The following is a 16,952-nucleotide window of genomic DNA, read 5'->3' as shown; positions in this document are numbered from 1 at the left end:
AATGTACTGGTTTGATTATACATTTTTGAAAGAAACTCACGTTCAGCTCCAGAGTAAACTACAACTCCCACAATGCATGCAGCAGGGCGCTGTAACATGGACGTGCGGTGAGCTGGGTTGTAAGCTAATGCAAGTGTTTTGCGCTTTCTCATGATTCTGGACCGAACATGACTTCAGCTATAGACCCCTGCTCATTTTCCTCATTTTCCAAGTGCGTTACCAAGCACCTGAATCTCACCTTCCATGTGGATTTTGACAGCCATGTCCTCAAAGCTAAGGTCGCACTCACCGTGGAGGTTTTAGTGGATCATTTCACGTCTTTGGTACAGTATTTATCTAATTTCTCAATCTGGATAACCAGCAAGTTAACGTTAGTAAACTAACTTTAGCTAGCCAAATTCATTCATTCTTGCTAGCAAATGCCTTTGTGTTGTCAAATTCATTAGCGTGGGGAAAAGCCTTGTTTCAGTACACATTGTTTCGGGTGGGTATAATTTGTGGAACGTTCCAACAGGGATCTGTTCCAAAAACGTATTAAAGTACAAGGTTGCCTTCAAACAACGCATACAAAGTAGCATGATCAATTCACCTCGCTAACTAGCTGCCGAATAGGCATCAACTCAACACGTATCTTATTCTTTTTTTTAAATAATATGTTTATTTTACAATAAATCAAATAAAAAAGACAGCAATACTAACAATGACATTCATTGTACTGTTGAATGGGATGGCCAATTTAGAGGACAAAACTTAACTCACACATACACAAAATAAAACAAAATCCTATTAGGTGGTACATGTATAAGAAGAACATTACAAGCCGTGTAGTTAAGCCAAAAATATATATTGATTGGACATTGAACTTCTATTGGAGGTATTGTATCGAATCTTTTCCATATGTATTACATTCCCTAAATCCCGTAACCACATTTCAAAGGTAGGTACAGTCTCCAGTTTCCAAAATTGCAATATGAGCCTTTTGGCTAATAGAGTACAAAGAGAGACAGCTTTCCCTTCGTGGTTATTCCCATTAACTGTACCAAACAGAGCGGTCAAGGGTCTGGGGCTAGAACTCTATCAAAGGCTCTAGATAAGTAATCAAAAATGAGAGCCCAGTAAACATGTAATTTAGGACATGTCCAGAATAAGTGGGTCAACGTCCCCACGTATCTTATTCTTAATGTTTGTCCATAGGCTACCAGAGTGAGGACAGACTTTTTCAGAAATAAACTTAATTAAACAGCCCACACCCTACCCGGCATCTTATTCTGCCGCTATACAACTTTGTGTGCGTTGTTTGTTGGAAATCTTGTTGTTTACGAAGTTTTTGGAACAGATTCCTGTTGGAACGTACAACAAATTATACCCACCCCCTTGTTTCGTTTCACCTGTTTCAGTACACTGCTACAAAGCAATTGGTTGAGCTTATCAGACACAACGTATCACGCTGCAAGACGAGCTCTGATTTGAATCTCACTCATTGCAAATCTGATCATTAGTGGGTCTCATTCAGGAATCATATGCACTTTATGACACTGTTCTGCTCAGTGACAGTACGACTTTGACAGGTCTAGCTGGCGTGTGATACCAGCCGCGTGAACTTTAGATCGGAGTTCAGACTGTGTGTCTCACAGCAGGTGTAGAAAATGTAGTCAGCCTCTCAGGGCCAGGTTGAGATATAAATGTGTATTTCTTATGGTGACAGCTGTTTTACAGTCACAATCTGGGGGAAGTTGGAGGTTGTGGTTCTTGTAGTTGTTGACACTGTTGGTTACCCAAACGTATTGCCCCACTTCCCCTTTTCTTTAATCTCTCCCTCTCTCCTTCCTACCATCAGACCCTTGACACGAAGGACCTGAAGGTCTCCAAGGTAACAGCCAATGGACAGGCAGCAAAGTTCACTCTGGGACCCAAGCACAGCTTCATGGGAACCCCTCTGGAGATCACACTGCCATTTGACCTCTCCAGGTAACTGCCCCTTCCCATTATTGATTAAGGGGACCTTAAGAATCATATGCTCACTATTATACTGTTGCTATGTGTCTTAATCTCTGCCACTATACTTTTCACAAGCTATCTATATTAGTCTTTGCGGTTACACCATAGCTGTTGCCAGAGCGTGCCTGCAGGCTGGGTGTAAGTCAGACCGGAACTCGGTAAAGAGCTGAGAAGTTAACACTGTCTGGTTTTGACACTTTTTGATCTCGTGTGACAGTGGAAAATGCAGATGATACTTAGAATTTAGAGAAGCTACTATACTATGTTACCTTATAAGGTAACTTCAGCTTATTGCTGCACACATACATTGATGTAGATGATCACACCACCAGGGGGCGATCATAGGTATATATTATAATCAGCTGCGCCCTTTGCTTGGTTGCAGAACTTACTCTGAGACATACATGCTCTGTTTCTCTTGTTAACTTCTGCCTGCAATTGCATTAATAAAGGTTTGATTGATTTACTTAAAGAAGATATTGTCTGACTGCTGATTTCACCAGATAAGCCAATGATTGACAAGGAACCTACCCTGACATAACCACCCCCTCTGTCTCACTCTCACACCTTAGGGGCCTGTTCAGGAAGATGTAATGTTACAGAACATTCAGAAATAAATGAATTGTGTAGAACAGATATGATTTTGTCATATAGAGTGGGGAATAGTGTCTTCTCTATTCATTCCATTTCTATCTGTAACTTTCAGAGCACTGCACATCACGGATTCCACCCCAGGTAACTCAACCCTCCGAGATTGAACTGATGGATACTGGCTTAGAGGTAATATTTAGTGTGTGTGTTTGTTTCTCAGGGGTCAGCATGTGATCGTGGAGGTGACTTATGAGACGGCTCCTAATGCTTCTGCGCTGCAGTGGCTCACTCCTGAACAGACTGCTGGGAAGAAACAGCCCTACCTCTTCAGCCAGTGCCAGGTAACACACACACACACACTGAGTTTATGGACATGCACAAACATAAAGTCTTATTTTTGGGTTGGGCTCGTTCTAATTCCACAAAAGACTGCACCACGAACAGTACTTCTATGGTAAAAGTAGTTGCAAGACTGGCAATCAAAATGCAACATTTTCACAATATCTGACCAGTGTAACTGTAGTCACGCACAGAAACCACTTCCGTGACTAGAAGCTCTTATTATTATTATTTTTGGTTGGATGCCAGTCTTGCTCAACGGTCATTTTAACTGTGAAAGTAGTTGTGATGTCTTTTGAGACAGTCTTACAAGGGAACACTTTCCCAACCCCATCTTCTGCAACATCCAACCACTGGTGTTGTAATTACGCACAGAAACCTGTTCTGCTATTTGACGTTCTTAGCAGAAGAAAGATTGAATCATTTGATTGTAACCTGTGCCAGGTGAGGTTGCTTTTGCTCCTGCTTTCTTTCTTAGTTAAATCCCCCTCCTCTTCTCCCTCTTTTTTTGTGTGTATCACCTGTGTGTCCAAAGGTGCAGTGTCCCGCTGCCGCACTGATAAGTTTAATGAGGACCATGATCATTGTCTCCTCTGTCGCTGATATTGATATGAAAAGCCCTCTATATTATTGCACACAATATTACTTTGTTTACTTACATTACTTATATCCGTCCCCTCTTGGAGATAAATCCAGATTAGGTGGTTGATGTGATAATGTGCTAATAACCACCTCAAACCCCTCCAGGCCACCCATTGCAGGAGCATGGTACCCTGCCAGGATACTCCCGCCATGAAACACACCTACTATGCCCAGGTGTCTGTCCCCAAGGAGCTGGTGGCTGTGATGAGCGCTATACGGGACGGAGAGGAGCCTGATCCCCAGGACAGCAGCCGGGCCATCTACAGCTTCAGACAACCAGTCAGTGTTTCTATTCTCGATCACTGTTTCTATCCATTTCTCCATCCAACCATCCATTTTCATCCATAGCTTAATACAGTAAGTCAGTCTTGCTTTTTGGCTTGACTGTTCAAGGTACAGCGCTGCCAAAGTAGCTGCTGATCAAGCAATAACGAGTTAATTACAAGGAATGTTTAGATGAAACGGCCAGATAACAAAAGGAACGCCTGCAATCTGAATGAAATGCAGTACCAGTCAAAAGTTTGGAGGGTTTTTCTTTATTTTTACTATTTTCTACATTGTAGAATAATAATGAAGACGTCAAAACTATGAAATAACACATATGGAATCATGTAGTAACCAAAAAAGTGCTAAACAAATCAAGATATATTTTATATTTGAGATTCTTCAATGTAGCCACCTCTTTGCCTTGACAGCTTTGCACACTCCTGGCATTCTCTCAACCACCTTCATGAGGTAGTAACTCGGAATGCATTTCAATTAACAGGTGTGTCTTGTTAAAAGTTCATTTGTAGAATTTCTTTTTAATGCGTTTGAGCCAATCGGTTGTGTTGTGACAAGGTTGGGGTGGTATACAGAAGATAGCCCTATTTGGTAAAAGACCAAGTCCATATTATGGCAAGAACAGCTCAAATAAGCAAAGAGAAATGACAGTCCATCATTACTTTAAGACATGAAGGTCAGTCAATCCGGAAAAGTTCAAGAACTTTGAAGTGCAGTCGCAAAAACCATCAAGCACTACGATGAAACTGGCTCTCATGAGGACCGCCACTGGAAAGTAAGACCCAGAAATACATCTGCTGTAGAGGATAAGTTCATTAGAGTTACCAGCCTCAGAAGTTGCAGCCCAAATAAATCCTTCAAAGAGTTCAAGTCTCTGACACATCTCAACATCAACTGTTCAGAGGAGAACACGTGAATCAGACCTTCATGGTTGAATTGCAGCAAAGAAACCACTACTAAAGGACACCAATGAGAAGAGAATTGCTTGGGCCAAGAAACACGAGCAATGGACATTAGACCAGTGGAAATCAGTCCTTTGGTCTGATGTGGACACATTTTAGATAGTTAGTTCCAACCGCTGTGTCTTTGTGAGATGCAGAGTAGGTGAACGGATGATCTACGCATGTGTTTTTCCCACCGTGAAGCATGGAGGAGGAGGTGTGATGGTGTGGGAGAGCTTTGCTGGTGACACTGTTAGTGATTTATTTAGAATTTAAGGCACACTTAACCAGCATGGCTACCACAGCATTCTGCAGTGATACGCCATCCCATCTGATTTGATCTTAGTGGGACAATGACCCAAAACACACCTCCAGACTGTGTAAGGACTATTTGACCAAGGAGAGTGATGGAGTGCTGCATCAGATGACCTGGCCTCCACAATCACCGACCTCAACCCAATTGAGATGGTTTGGGATGAGTAGGACTGCAGAGTGAAGGAAAAGCAGCCAATATGTGCTCAACATGTGGGAACTCCTTCAAGACTGTTGGAAAACCATTCCTCATGAAGCTGGTTGGGAGAATAACAAGAGTGCCTTGATGACAGCTTTGCACAAAGGGTGGCTACTTCGAAGAATCTCAAATATAAAATATATTTTGATTTCTTTACCTCATGATTCGATATTTGTTCTTTTATAGTTTTGATGCCTTCACTATTATTCTACAATGTAGAAAATAGTACAAATAAAGAAAAACCCTTGAATGAGTACAGTAGGTGTGTCCAAACTTTTAACTGGTTCTGTACATTGTCAGTGACTGGAGCAGGTACATGGCTGTGTGTGTCTGACCGCTGTGTTTGTTGACCTTTGACACCTCCCAGGTGCCCATGCCCTCTTACCTCATTGCCATCGTGGTAGGAGCTCTGGAGAGCAGGTACACACACACCCACCCATACATATAACTATTGCCCAGTTTTCCTACAAATTATTATAAATGATCAGTAAAATATTAGTAATAAATGTTTGTTGTTTACTAGAGAGATTGGGCCCAGGTCTCGTGTTTGGTCAGAGAAGGAGTTTGTGGACAAGGCAGCATATGAGTTCTCGGAGGTGAGTTTAGCAGTATTTACTGTATCTGTGTGGTTACGTATGTCATTTGTCTCATCCTACATCAGCAGAGTTTTTAGTATTGAAATGTCAGCCTTGCCAAAAGGTGTGTATGTCCCTCTCAGACAGAGACCATGTTGAAGACCGCTGAGGGCCTTGCGGGGCCGTATGTATGGGGCCAGTATGACATCCTGGTCCTGCCCCCTTCCTTCCCATATGGAGGCATGGAGAACCCCTGCCTTACCTATGCCACCCCCACGCTGCTGGTGAGAGACCTTACACACACATCACAATGCCAAATCCCCCTGTCTGTGTATTTTTGTTGTTGTAACATTCCTTTCATCCTATGTTTTATCTTCTAGGCTGGAGACAGATCCTTGTCCAATGTAAGTTCACAGGTGTCCGTGTCTTCTCAAGTATGTGTTTTATATCTCTGTACGGGTGTGTTAGCCTGTGTCCTCCTCCTGTTTCTCTCTCCAGGTCATAGCCCATGAGATCTCTCACAGCTGGACTGGCAACCTGGTGACCAACAAGACCTGGGAGCACTTCTGGTACGACACAGAGAAAAACATTCTATCAATGTTTTTTTTCTCGCTTGAAGGAATGGGAATGATATGTCAAATTTGTGGGAATGATATGTCAAATTAGCCATAACTGAGTATCAGACAAATGGGAGTGAGAGATGGAAAAGGAAGATCGCTTTCCGGAGTTAATGAGTTCATAATTAGTGTCTGTGCCCCTTCCTTCTCCAGGCTGAATGAGGGTCACACGGTGTACCTTGAGAGAATGATTGGCAGGTCTTTGGAGAGTGAACAGTTCAGACAGTTCAAGGCCATGGGCGGCTGGAAGGAGCTGCAGGAATCGGTGAGCGAACACACACACACGCACGAGTACACTGGAACACTGGTACATACAGGAATACACTTTTAAGCCTTGTTCACATTGGCAGTTTGAACTGACTCAAATCCTTTAAAAATATATAATCTGTTATTTTTCCTGAGGTTTGAACACCCAAAAAGCACATGGAATTGGATATTTTGAGTCCCATTTCAAACCACCTTTCGTAGGTGGTTTGAAGTCAGTTATACATCTGATTCCTGGCCATGCGACTTGTTTTTAAACGGTCAAATTGGATTAATTTTCTCTCAAGTGGTTTTTATTTGACATATCTTGTTGCTTGTTAGCTACCAACATTAGTGAATGTGCTAGAGAGATAAACAGCCACCTAGCTAGCTAGTTGACTGCTGTGGCTAACCAAAAAGGCCTTGTTTTGAAAGTTAGGTCATGATTTTGGTCATTCAAAGCAACTGGGAAACGTCCATGGCAGGCTTTGTCACCTTAGCTCGCTACATAACTTCTGAGTTGATAGGAAGCACGAGCACCACTACCAATCAGCCTACACCACTGTGCACACACCCTTCGTTACTATGACAACTGGCGTAACCATGTCAGCTAATGACTGCTGTCTGAACACACAGAAATCAAATTTGGTCACTTGTAACTTCCTGTTTGGAAGTTACAAATGATTTGGAAAAACAAAACTGATTTGAGCATTGAGGCCTGCAGTGTGAACAAGGCTTAAGTAATGTGTCCGACTTCACTGAAGTCGCTTAGCTGTTCATTCGTACCTGTGTTTGTTTGCGTGCGGGTGCAACTGTGTGCCCGACCTTATCTGATCTGTTACCTCTGTCTCCCAGGTGAACACGTTTGGGGCCAACAACCCTCTGACCAACCTGGTTCCCAACCTGAATGAGGTGGACCTTGACGAAGCCTTCTCCTCTGTCCCCTACGAGAAGGGTTTCGCTCTTCTCTACCACCTGGAGGAGCTCATGGGAGGACCTGGTGAGAGACACACACACACACACACACACACACAGTTGCATTTCATTCAGTAATAAAAATGAAGTCCCTTGCTTCATGTAATTGGTTATGTCTCTTACAGAGGTGTTTATGGGTTTTGTTAAGTCGTACATCCAGCTGTTTTCATACAGCAGCATCACTACTGAGGAGTGGAAACACTACCTCTTCACCTATTTTAAGAACAAGGTACAGTAACCACCACACTCCACCTAACTAAGTTGCTATCAAACCCTCTTGCTGTGGCTCTTGAACTCCTCTCTGTTTCACCTTTACTGCTCCCTACCCGATCACAGGTGGACATCCTGAATAAGGTGGACTGGAACGCCTGGATGCACACCCCTGGGATGCCCCCCGTCAAACCACAGTGGGTTTCCCTTACCATTTCACTTGAGAATCACTCACCTGGCTGTTACACCTTTGAGCCCCACGTCTGTTATTTTGTGGGTCTGTTATTGGTTGTCACTGTTTACCTGTCCAGTCAATCGGAGGTGTGTGTTAAATCGATGCCCCCCTCCTCCCCAGATATGACAGCACCATGGCAGATGCCTGCATTGCGCTGTGTAAGAGATGGGTGAAGGTGAGGGTACATGCTCCGCATTGATAATGTGTATGTTCTAGAACCTCAGGATGATAGAACATAGCATTTTTTTTTACAAGTATTACTGTGTTGTTAATTTCTCTCTCCCCCTCTAGACCAAAAAGGGGGATCTGGGGAATTTCAGTGAGGGGGATGTGAAGACTCTCTCCACCCACCAGCTCATAGAGTTCCTGTCTCTGCTCCTGCAACAGGTAGACACGCCTCTGTCACTCACCCGGTCGTCATAGCAACCTTCCATAAGCCATGTGATCGCTCTATTCGAATCCAAAGCGGACCAATGACCATATTTTCCCCCTAGGAGCCCCTCCCCCTCAGCCATGTGAAGAGGATGCAGGAAGTGTACCAACTCAACTCCTTCAACAACGCAGAGATCCGCTTCAGGCGAGTTCCTGTTCTGGGGTTCCATCATGCAGTATGTGTCTGTGTGTCATTGGCTCTCACTGTTTGCTCCCTTCTTCCAGGTGGCTGCGGCTGTGTGTCAAGTCCAAGTGGGAGGATGCTGTTCCCATGGCACTGAAGATGGCGACAGAGCAGGGGAGGATGAAGTTCACACGGCCACTATTCAAGTAACCAACGGCACCACTATCTGAGACAATCTCTGTTATTAGATGCCATGCGTTGTTGTGCTTTCTGGATCAAATAATTTCTCGGCAGCATCTTGTTAAAAACATGATGAGTCCTATTCTCTTATTTAGAGACCCTTTTGTGTGTGTGTTCTACCTAATCCCTCTTGTTCTCCCTCCCTTCTTTTAGAGAAGTGTATAACTTTGATAAGTATCATGAGGAGGCGGTGCGTGTGTTCATAGCCCACCGGGCCGCCATGCACCCGGTAACGGCCAATCTGGTGGCCAAGGACCTGAAGGTGGACAATGACAAGAGCACCTGATTCTAATTGGAATCCCACCAGAAGCACTCCAAGACTGGCATTATTACCGGTTCACACACCCCACCCCGTTGCCGAAAACGACCAGAGAAAGCTAGAGAGAAGCTTCCAGCCGCATCCCCACTTTTTTATAACGATCTCTACTTTGCTTGGCAGCTATTCAGAATTGGCTTGTAATCTGTTTGTTTTTACATTAAGGTTTGTGATATGTCGAGCGGGGTTGGGGTCAATTCTGAATGTTTTAATTGAATTCAATTTGAATTGGCCACACCCCACAGGAAACAGAATTTGAATTGAAGGAAGTAGGTTTTAATTTAAACCAATTAAACTAAGGCATGAAAGTCTATTAATTTGACAAATCTTTTATAAAAAGCATATGCCACAAAACACTCAGAATTTAAAATATTATGGATCTATTCAACCAGATCTACTTTAGCAGACATCACCATAGCTTTTGTTTTGACAACGGAGGTGGAATTATTAGATCTGTCAAATCGACAAGTGACTCCTGGCATTCTACCTAAAGCAGACGTTGTCATTGGCTGCACGTCATTGCATTAACAGGAATCCCATGAAGCCTTGTTTACAAATTAAACACTGGAATTTGAGATGTAATCTACACCTCGATTAGGATGATAGAAATCGTCATTATTTTTGTTTGAATGATTTTTAAATTTGAGCTGCGTTATTTCTATGTATCCTACCCTTTCTTGTTCTGAATTTCTAATGCAAGTAATACTATTGCCGGTTAACACTTGATCAAACCAGTATTTTTCTTTGTCATATGTTTGCTTATTCCCTTTCATACACTTGTTTGATCTTATAACTTCTGGGAAATGTATTTGGATATTTAAAAACACGAAGGGAATTATTATAGACAACCCACAACATGACCTTAGAGTATTTCAGACCACTGTAATTATTTCAAATTGTTTTAAGAGAATGAGTTTTAATAAATGAAATGTTTCCTTATGGTATTGGTAACCATACATGACCATACAAATATTTCTGTTTCTGAATTCACAACCAATTCAGAATGGACTTCAACCCAGACATCCAGGTATTCATCTCAGGGCAGAAAAGTAAAAAATAAACGTTTTTTATTTATTTAATATTTTGGGAAACTCATTTTAGAACGGTTAAATCATATCTAAAATGCAAATACAGAACCTGTGTGAATTAGTTGCAATTATCTCATGCTTTCTTTGACGCCATTAAACACCATTATCAGAGAGTATTGAATGTCTTTTTCCTGTTTCTTGATGATCAGCTGACAGTATTAGGCAGTCTCACGTCCCAGCATTTGCCCTCTAGCAGTAATTCTGAGAAGTGAAGAAAGAATCTGAGAGATGGTTACCAATCAACACTGGCCTACAGACTTCCATCACATTCTGCTGCTTCCGACAGAGAGAAGGGCTGGTAGGTAGATGTGCTGGATCTGGGATATGTGCTTTGTAGGATATAGGGCACCCAGATTGAGGCCAGGATTCAATCTGATTGCTGGTTATAGGCATATAACTTGAGATTGAGTCGGCATGCAGCATGTACTGTGAATGGGATCTCTGGGAACACGGGAACATTGCCTTTAAAAGCTGCAATGCCTGTAGCATGTGATCGGGTTGGATCCCTGCCTGAGTGTTGCTCTGGGGGTTGTGGGTTCAAATCTCAACTCTGTGTTCTGAACGTAGTCTCTGAAATCCAAGGCCAAAGGCAACGGCACTAGTACGCTGGACTATTTTGAATGCATTTTCACAGTATGTTAAATATACATATATGAGGAGACGAGCTGGTGCCTCAGGTGTAAGGAACTTGCCCTCCGATGACAGGTCATGGGTTCAAGACCTGTGCGCACCACTGGAGTGCTTTCATTCTGAACAAGGGGATACTACTCAGTCAATGAGCAGCGGTTATTGAGAAAATCTCCCAGAAAAAGCACTTGTTTTGAATGGAGACTTCTCTATATTTTAAAACGAAGGGCCCTATTCAATCTGTATCGCTGACGTGTTACAGATTGCGTAATATACGGTACGTTCTAAAGCAACTTCCGATTAAGGCCAACATATGCAGCTTTAAATGCAGTCTCCGACCAACGCGGAAACATTGCCTTTAAATTACAATTGGGCTTTTAGCGCTGAACTACAGCGATAAGCGTTGATCTCGATTTTTCCCAGACGTTTTTCTCCATAACCGCTGCTGTCCACATTTCCGTACCCAAGGAATTTATCCCTCCGCCTCCGCTTATTACTCCCATCCAATCAGCCATCATTGTGTGGCAGCCACTCCCTCAGGTAGCCTTGACTCACTGACCAGTGAAGTCCTCAATATCCAACCATGCTCCAGAACAAGCACCTGGATTCATGCCTACAACCCTGTGCTTCAGGGGCCAGAGCCACAGACTCTTTTACATTGAGAATTGAAGAAAGCCACACAAAACAGGTATTTTGAACCTACAACTCTTTGGCTACAAGGCAGGGATTTGACCCCAGACTCAACCCTGGAATAGTTATTTCCATATATTTGACATTAGCAGAAAGGAAAGCACAGGTAATGAGACTTAAACCCACAACCTCATGGCTTCATGGCAAATATTTAACCCCAGAGCCACAAACTCCTTCAGATGCTATATTGTCACCCCTTTATACAAGTGGCAGGATTAGAAAGTAGTGAACTGAGAGTTGAGAGTAATCTCAGCAGCTATTTCTGACTGCACACAATATCCACACCTGTGAGGAGGCAGACTGCATTAAAAAAAAATGTCCCTCCCAAGCTCACTGGAATCCCCACCCCCAGGTCTCCCTCCCTTCCACTCCCCTACAAGAGTCCCCCTTATCTTAAAATGTTCAAACATGACAATATGATGTCAGAATGTCTTTATTATCCAATGTTGGAAGTAAAACATAATTAGTAGAATAAAAAAAAAAGAGTTAAAAATGTATTGTTTCTTTTTACATAATATACATTTCTCTAAATTGTTAATAACAATACAGATAATTCAAACATGGCATATATTGCCATAACAACAGCCTGGGTGAGTATAGTGAGCATAGAATATCGAGCCATCTCAAAGGCCCATCAGTCAGTGAGTCAGGGGTGTAGCAGGATGGGTGTAGCAACAGGATAGGTGTAGCAGCAGGATGGGTGTAGCAGGATGGGGAAACATATCCAATCCTAAAAATGGATCATCCAGACAGTCCCGCCTTGATCCTGGTCATAACGTTGTATCAGAGGCGAAGTGACCTCACAACCATGACCCTGATCGCAGATTTAGAGGGAAAGTGACGTGAGTGTCTTTTGCTTTTGCAGGCCCAGTCCCAGGAATAGAGCTCAGGCCCATTTGTGCAGGCCCAGGCCCCGGAATAGAGCTCAGGCCCAGTTGTGCAGGCCCAGTCCCCTGAATAGAGCTCAGGCCCAGTTGTGCAGGCCCAGGCCCAGGGATAGAGTTCAGGCCCAGTTGTGCAGGCCCAGTCCCAGGAATAGAGCTCAGGCCCAGTTGTGCAGGCCCAGTCCCCGGAAGAGAGCTCAGGCCCAGTTGTGCAGGCCCAGTCCCCGGAATAGAGCTCAGGCCCAGTTGTGCAGGCCCAGTCCCCGGGACAGCATGATGGCCTCCAGGTCTCTGTCCTCCTGGCTCTCCTGCAGCCGCTGCTCCTCCAGCAGAGACACCAGAGCATCTCTCTGCTCCACCACCTCCAACATCTCCCCCAGGATTAGCTTCTCCTCAGCCAGCTCTGCCTCACCCTTCAGGTGGTCTTAAAGAGAGGGAGAGAGAGAGTGAGAGAAGAATGAAAACAGAGAATATATTAAGAGCATTATGGTACAGTATGGCGTGTGTGTGTATGAGTGTACTTACCATCCACGGCCATCCGCTCTCTGAGCTCTTGTTGAAGACGGCTCTGTCTGTCCTCCAACTCCAGCTCCCGAGCACTGAGGGAGAGACAGTTGTCATGGAGACCATGTCACACTGATTGACTCAGATAATTGCATACTGCACCGAGCCATTCTACAGTTGTGGCGAAAAGTTTTGAGAATGACACATATATTCATTTTCACAAAGTCTGCTGCCTCAGTTTGTATGATGGCAATTTTCATATACTCCAGAATGTTATGAAGAGTGATCAGATGAATTGCAATTAATTGCAAAGTCTCTCTTTGCCATGCAAATGAAATGAATCCCCCAAAAACATTTTCACTGCATTTCAGCCCTGCCACAAAAGGACCAGCTGACATCATGTCAGTGATTCTCTCGTTAACACAGGTGTGAGTGTTGCCGAGGACAAGGCTGGAGATCACTCTGTCATGCTGATTGAGTTTGAATAACAGACTGGAAGCTTTAAAAGGAGGGTGGTGCTTGGAATCATTGTTCTTTCTCTGTCAACCATGGTTACCTGCAAGGAAACACGTTCCGTCATCAATGCTTTGCACAAAAAGGGCTTCACAGGCAAGGATATTGCTGCCAGTAAGATTGCACCTAAATCAACCATTTATCGGTTCATCAATAACGTCTAGGAGAGTGGTTCAATTGTTGTGAAGAAGGCCTGAGGGCGCCCAAGAAAGTCCAGCAAGCGCCAGGACCTAAAGTTCATTCAGCTGCGGGATTGGGGCACCACCAGTTCAGAGCTTGCTCAGGAATGGCAGCAGGCAGGTGTGAGTGCATCTGCACGCACAGTGAGGTGAAGACTTTTGGAGGATGGCCTGCTGTCAAACAAGGGCAGAAAAGAAGTCACTTCTCTCCAGGAAAAACATCAGGGACAGACTGAAATTCTGCAAAAGGTACAGGGATTGGACTGCTGAGGACTGGGGTAAAGTCATTTTCTCTGATGAATCCGCTTTTCGATTGTTTGGGGCATCCGGAAAAAAGCTTCTCCGGAGAAGACAAGGTGAGCGCTACCATCAGTCCTGTGTCATGCCAACAGTAAAGCATCCTGAGACCATTCATGTGTGGGGTTGCTTCTCAGCCAAGGGAGTGGGCTCACTCACAATTTTGCCTAAGAACACAGCCATGAATAAAGAATGTTACCAACACATTTTCCGAGAGCAACTTCTCCCAAACATCCAGGAACAGTTTGGTGACAAACAATGCCTTTTACAGCATGATGGAGCACCTTGCCATAAGGCGAAAGTGATAACTAAGTGGCTCGGGGAACAAAACATCGATATTTTGGGTTCATGGCCAGGAAACTCCCCAGACCTTAATCCCATTATGAATTTGTGGTCAATCCTCAAGAGGCGGGTGGACAAACAAAAACCCACAAATTCTGACAAACTCCAAGCCTTGATTATGCAAGAATGGGCTGCCATCAGTCAGGATGTGACCCAGAAGTTAATTGACAGCATGGTAGCGCAGATTGCAGAGGTCTTGAAAAAGAAGGGTCAACACTGCAAATATTGACTCTTTGCATCAACTTAATGTAATTGTCAATAAAAGACTTTGACACTTATGGAATGCTTGTAATTATACTTCAGTATTCCATAGTAACACCTGACAAAAATATCTAAAGACACTGAAGCAGCAAACTTTGTGAAAATTAATATTTGTGTCATTCTCAATACTTTTGGCCATGACTGTACATACTGCCATTCCGACATAAGTGCTCATACATTTGGGCAGCACAAAGCACAGAATCCAGTGGTGAATGGGGAAGATGAGGGGTGGGGGTGTGTGTCTATTTGTCAATAACAGCTGGTGCGAGATGTCTAATATTAAAGAATTCTCGAGGTATTGCTCACCTGAGGTAGAGTACCTTATGGTAAGCTCACACTATCTACCAAGATAGTTCTCATCTATATTATTCGTAGCCGTCTATTTACCACCACAAACCGATGCTGGCACTAAGACCGCACTCAACCAACTCTATAAGGCCATAAGCAAACAAGAAAATGCTCATCCAGAAGTGGCGCCCCTAGTGGCCCGGGGACTTTAATGCAGGCAAACTTAAATCCGTTTTACCTCATTTCTACCAGCATGTCACATGTGCAACCAGAGGGGGAAAAAACAAAAAACTAGACCACCTTCACTCCACACACAGAAATGCATACAAAGCTCTCCCCCGCCCTCCATTTGCCAAATCTGACCATAATTCTATCCCCCTAGGCTCTCTGATTCCTGCTTACAAGGAAAAACTAAAGCAGGAAGTACCAGTGATTCGCTCAATACGGAAGTGGTCAGATGACGTGGATGCTAAGCTACAGGACTGTTTTGCTAGCACAGACTGGAATATGTTCCCGGGATTCATCCAATGGTAATAATGAGTATTATACCTCAGTCATCGGCTTCATCAATAAGTGCATCGACGACGTCATCCCCACAGTGACCATACGTACATATTCCAACCAGAAGCCATTAATCATTAAGTTTGCTGACGACACACCAGTGGTAGGCCTGATCACCGACAACGATGAGACAGCCTATAGAGAGGAGGTCAGAGTCCTGGCAGTGTGGTGCGAGGACAACAACCTCTCCCTCAATGTGAGTAAGACAAAAGGAGCTGATCGTGGACTACAGGAAAAGGCGGGCTAAACAGGCCCTGATTAACATCGAGCGGGTTGAGAGTTTCAAGTTCCTTGGTGTCTACATCACCAACGAACTATCACGGTTCAAACACACCAAGACAGTCGTGAAGAGGGCACAACAACATTTTTCCCCCTCAGGAGACTGAAAAGATTTGGCATGGGTCCCCAGATCCTCAAAAAGTTCAACAGCTGCACCATCGAGAGCATCCTGACCGGTTGCATCACCTCCTAGTATGGCAACTGCTCGGCATCTGATTGTAAGGAGCTACAGAGGGTAGTTCGTACGGCCCAGTATGGCGCTGGGACAAAGCTTCCAGCCATCCAGGACCTATATGCTAGGCGGTGTCAGAGGAAAGCCCCAAAAATTATCAGAGATTCCAGTCACCGAAGTCATTGACTGTTTTCTCTGCTACCGCATGGCAAGCGGTACCAGAGCGCCAAGTCTAGGATCAAAAGGCTCCTTAACAGATTCTACCCCCAAGCCATAAGACTCCTGAACCTTTAATGAAGGGGCCACCGGACTATTCCCCCATTTGTTTTGTACACTGCTGCTACTCACTGTTTATTATTTATGCATAGTCACTTCACCCCTACATGTACAAATGACCTCAACTAGCCTGTACCCCCGCACATAGACCCGGTACCGGTCTCCCTGTATATAGCGTCGTTATTGTTATTTTATTGTGTTACTTTTTACTTTAGTTTATTTGGTAAATATTTTCTTAACTCTTTCTTGAACTGCACTGTTGGTTAAAGGGCTTGTAAGTAAGCATTTCACGGTAAGGTCTACACTCGTTGTAGTCGGGGCACATGTGACAAATAAAGTTTGATTTGATTTGACATAGGGGGTCAAAGGTCAGATAGATACTCACAATATCATGAGTTCTGACTCATAGCGCATCAGACAGTTCTTCTGCTGGACCAGCTTGAACCACTGCTGCATCAGAGCTGGGTCATCCTGCCTGCCCATGACTAAAGGAGAGAGAGGAAAATGGAAAGAGGGAGGGAGGGGTAGGGGGGAGAGAGAAAGAGAGAGAAAGAGAGAGAGAGAGAGAGGAGTGTAAGGAACCAGGGGTTAGATTGGAGGGTAATGAATAGTTAGAGGGGAATACAGCATAGTGTGTGAGGTACATACCTCCCAGGTGTAAGTCCAGCTCTTCACTGTCATTCGACTCTCCCCAGTAGTCTATAATGAGAACATACAAGG

General features: G+C 44.0%; 2 protein-coding genes across 5 annotated transcripts in view; one reads left to right on the top strand and one right to left on the bottom strand.

Annotated features, from left to right (window-relative positions):
* The first annotated feature begins 98 nt into the window (after positions 1–98).
* LOC115133212 (leukotriene A-4 hydrolase-like) lies at positions 99–10,475 on the top strand. The gene is made up of 18 exons (XM_029666206.2): positions 99–323; positions 1,838–1,968; positions 2,810–2,930; positions 3,676–3,849; positions 5,672–5,724; positions 5,828–5,900; positions 6,023–6,163; positions 6,260–6,283; positions 6,378–6,448; positions 6,650–6,761; positions 7,595–7,739; positions 7,840–7,943; positions 8,051–8,121; positions 8,280–8,334; positions 8,451–8,546; positions 8,654–8,736; positions 8,817–8,921; positions 9,109–10,475. The coding sequence occupies exons 1-18, from the start codon at positions 168–170 to the stop codon at positions 9,239–9,241; spliced, it is 1,848 nt and encodes a 615-aa protein (XP_029522066.1). The 5' UTR covers positions 99–167; the 3' UTR covers positions 9,242–10,475.
* Positions 10,476–12,093: 1,618 nt separating this feature from the next.
* Positions 12,094–16,952, bottom strand: part of LOC115133828 (protein-methionine sulfoxide oxidase mical3b-like) — a 28,007-nt gene continuing 23,148 nt past the window's right edge. For all 4 annotated transcript variants that reach the window (XM_065021741.1, XM_065021742.1, XM_065021744.1 and 1 more), the window contains 4 exons: positions 16,881–16,931; positions 16,618–16,717; positions 13,086–13,159; positions 12,094–12,984 (listed from right to left, as the gene is read on the bottom strand). In XM_065021741.1, the coding sequence (XP_064877813.1) occupies positions 12,797–12,984; positions 13,086–13,159; positions 16,618–16,717; positions 16,881–16,931 (413 nt within the window). In that variant the 3' untranslated portion in view covers positions 12,094–12,796. The remainder of the gene's footprint in view (positions 12,985–13,085; positions 13,160–16,617; positions 16,718–16,880; positions 16,932–16,952) is intronic.

Source organism: Oncorhynchus nerka, linkage group LG8, assembly GCF_034236695.1.
Source record: "Oncorhynchus nerka isolate Pitt River linkage group LG8, Oner_Uvic_2.0, whole genome shotgun sequence".
NCBI lineage: Eukaryota > Metazoa > Chordata > Actinopteri > Salmoniformes > Salmonidae > Oncorhynchus > Oncorhynchus nerka.
This window is presented reverse-complemented; position numbering and strand designations above follow the sequence as displayed.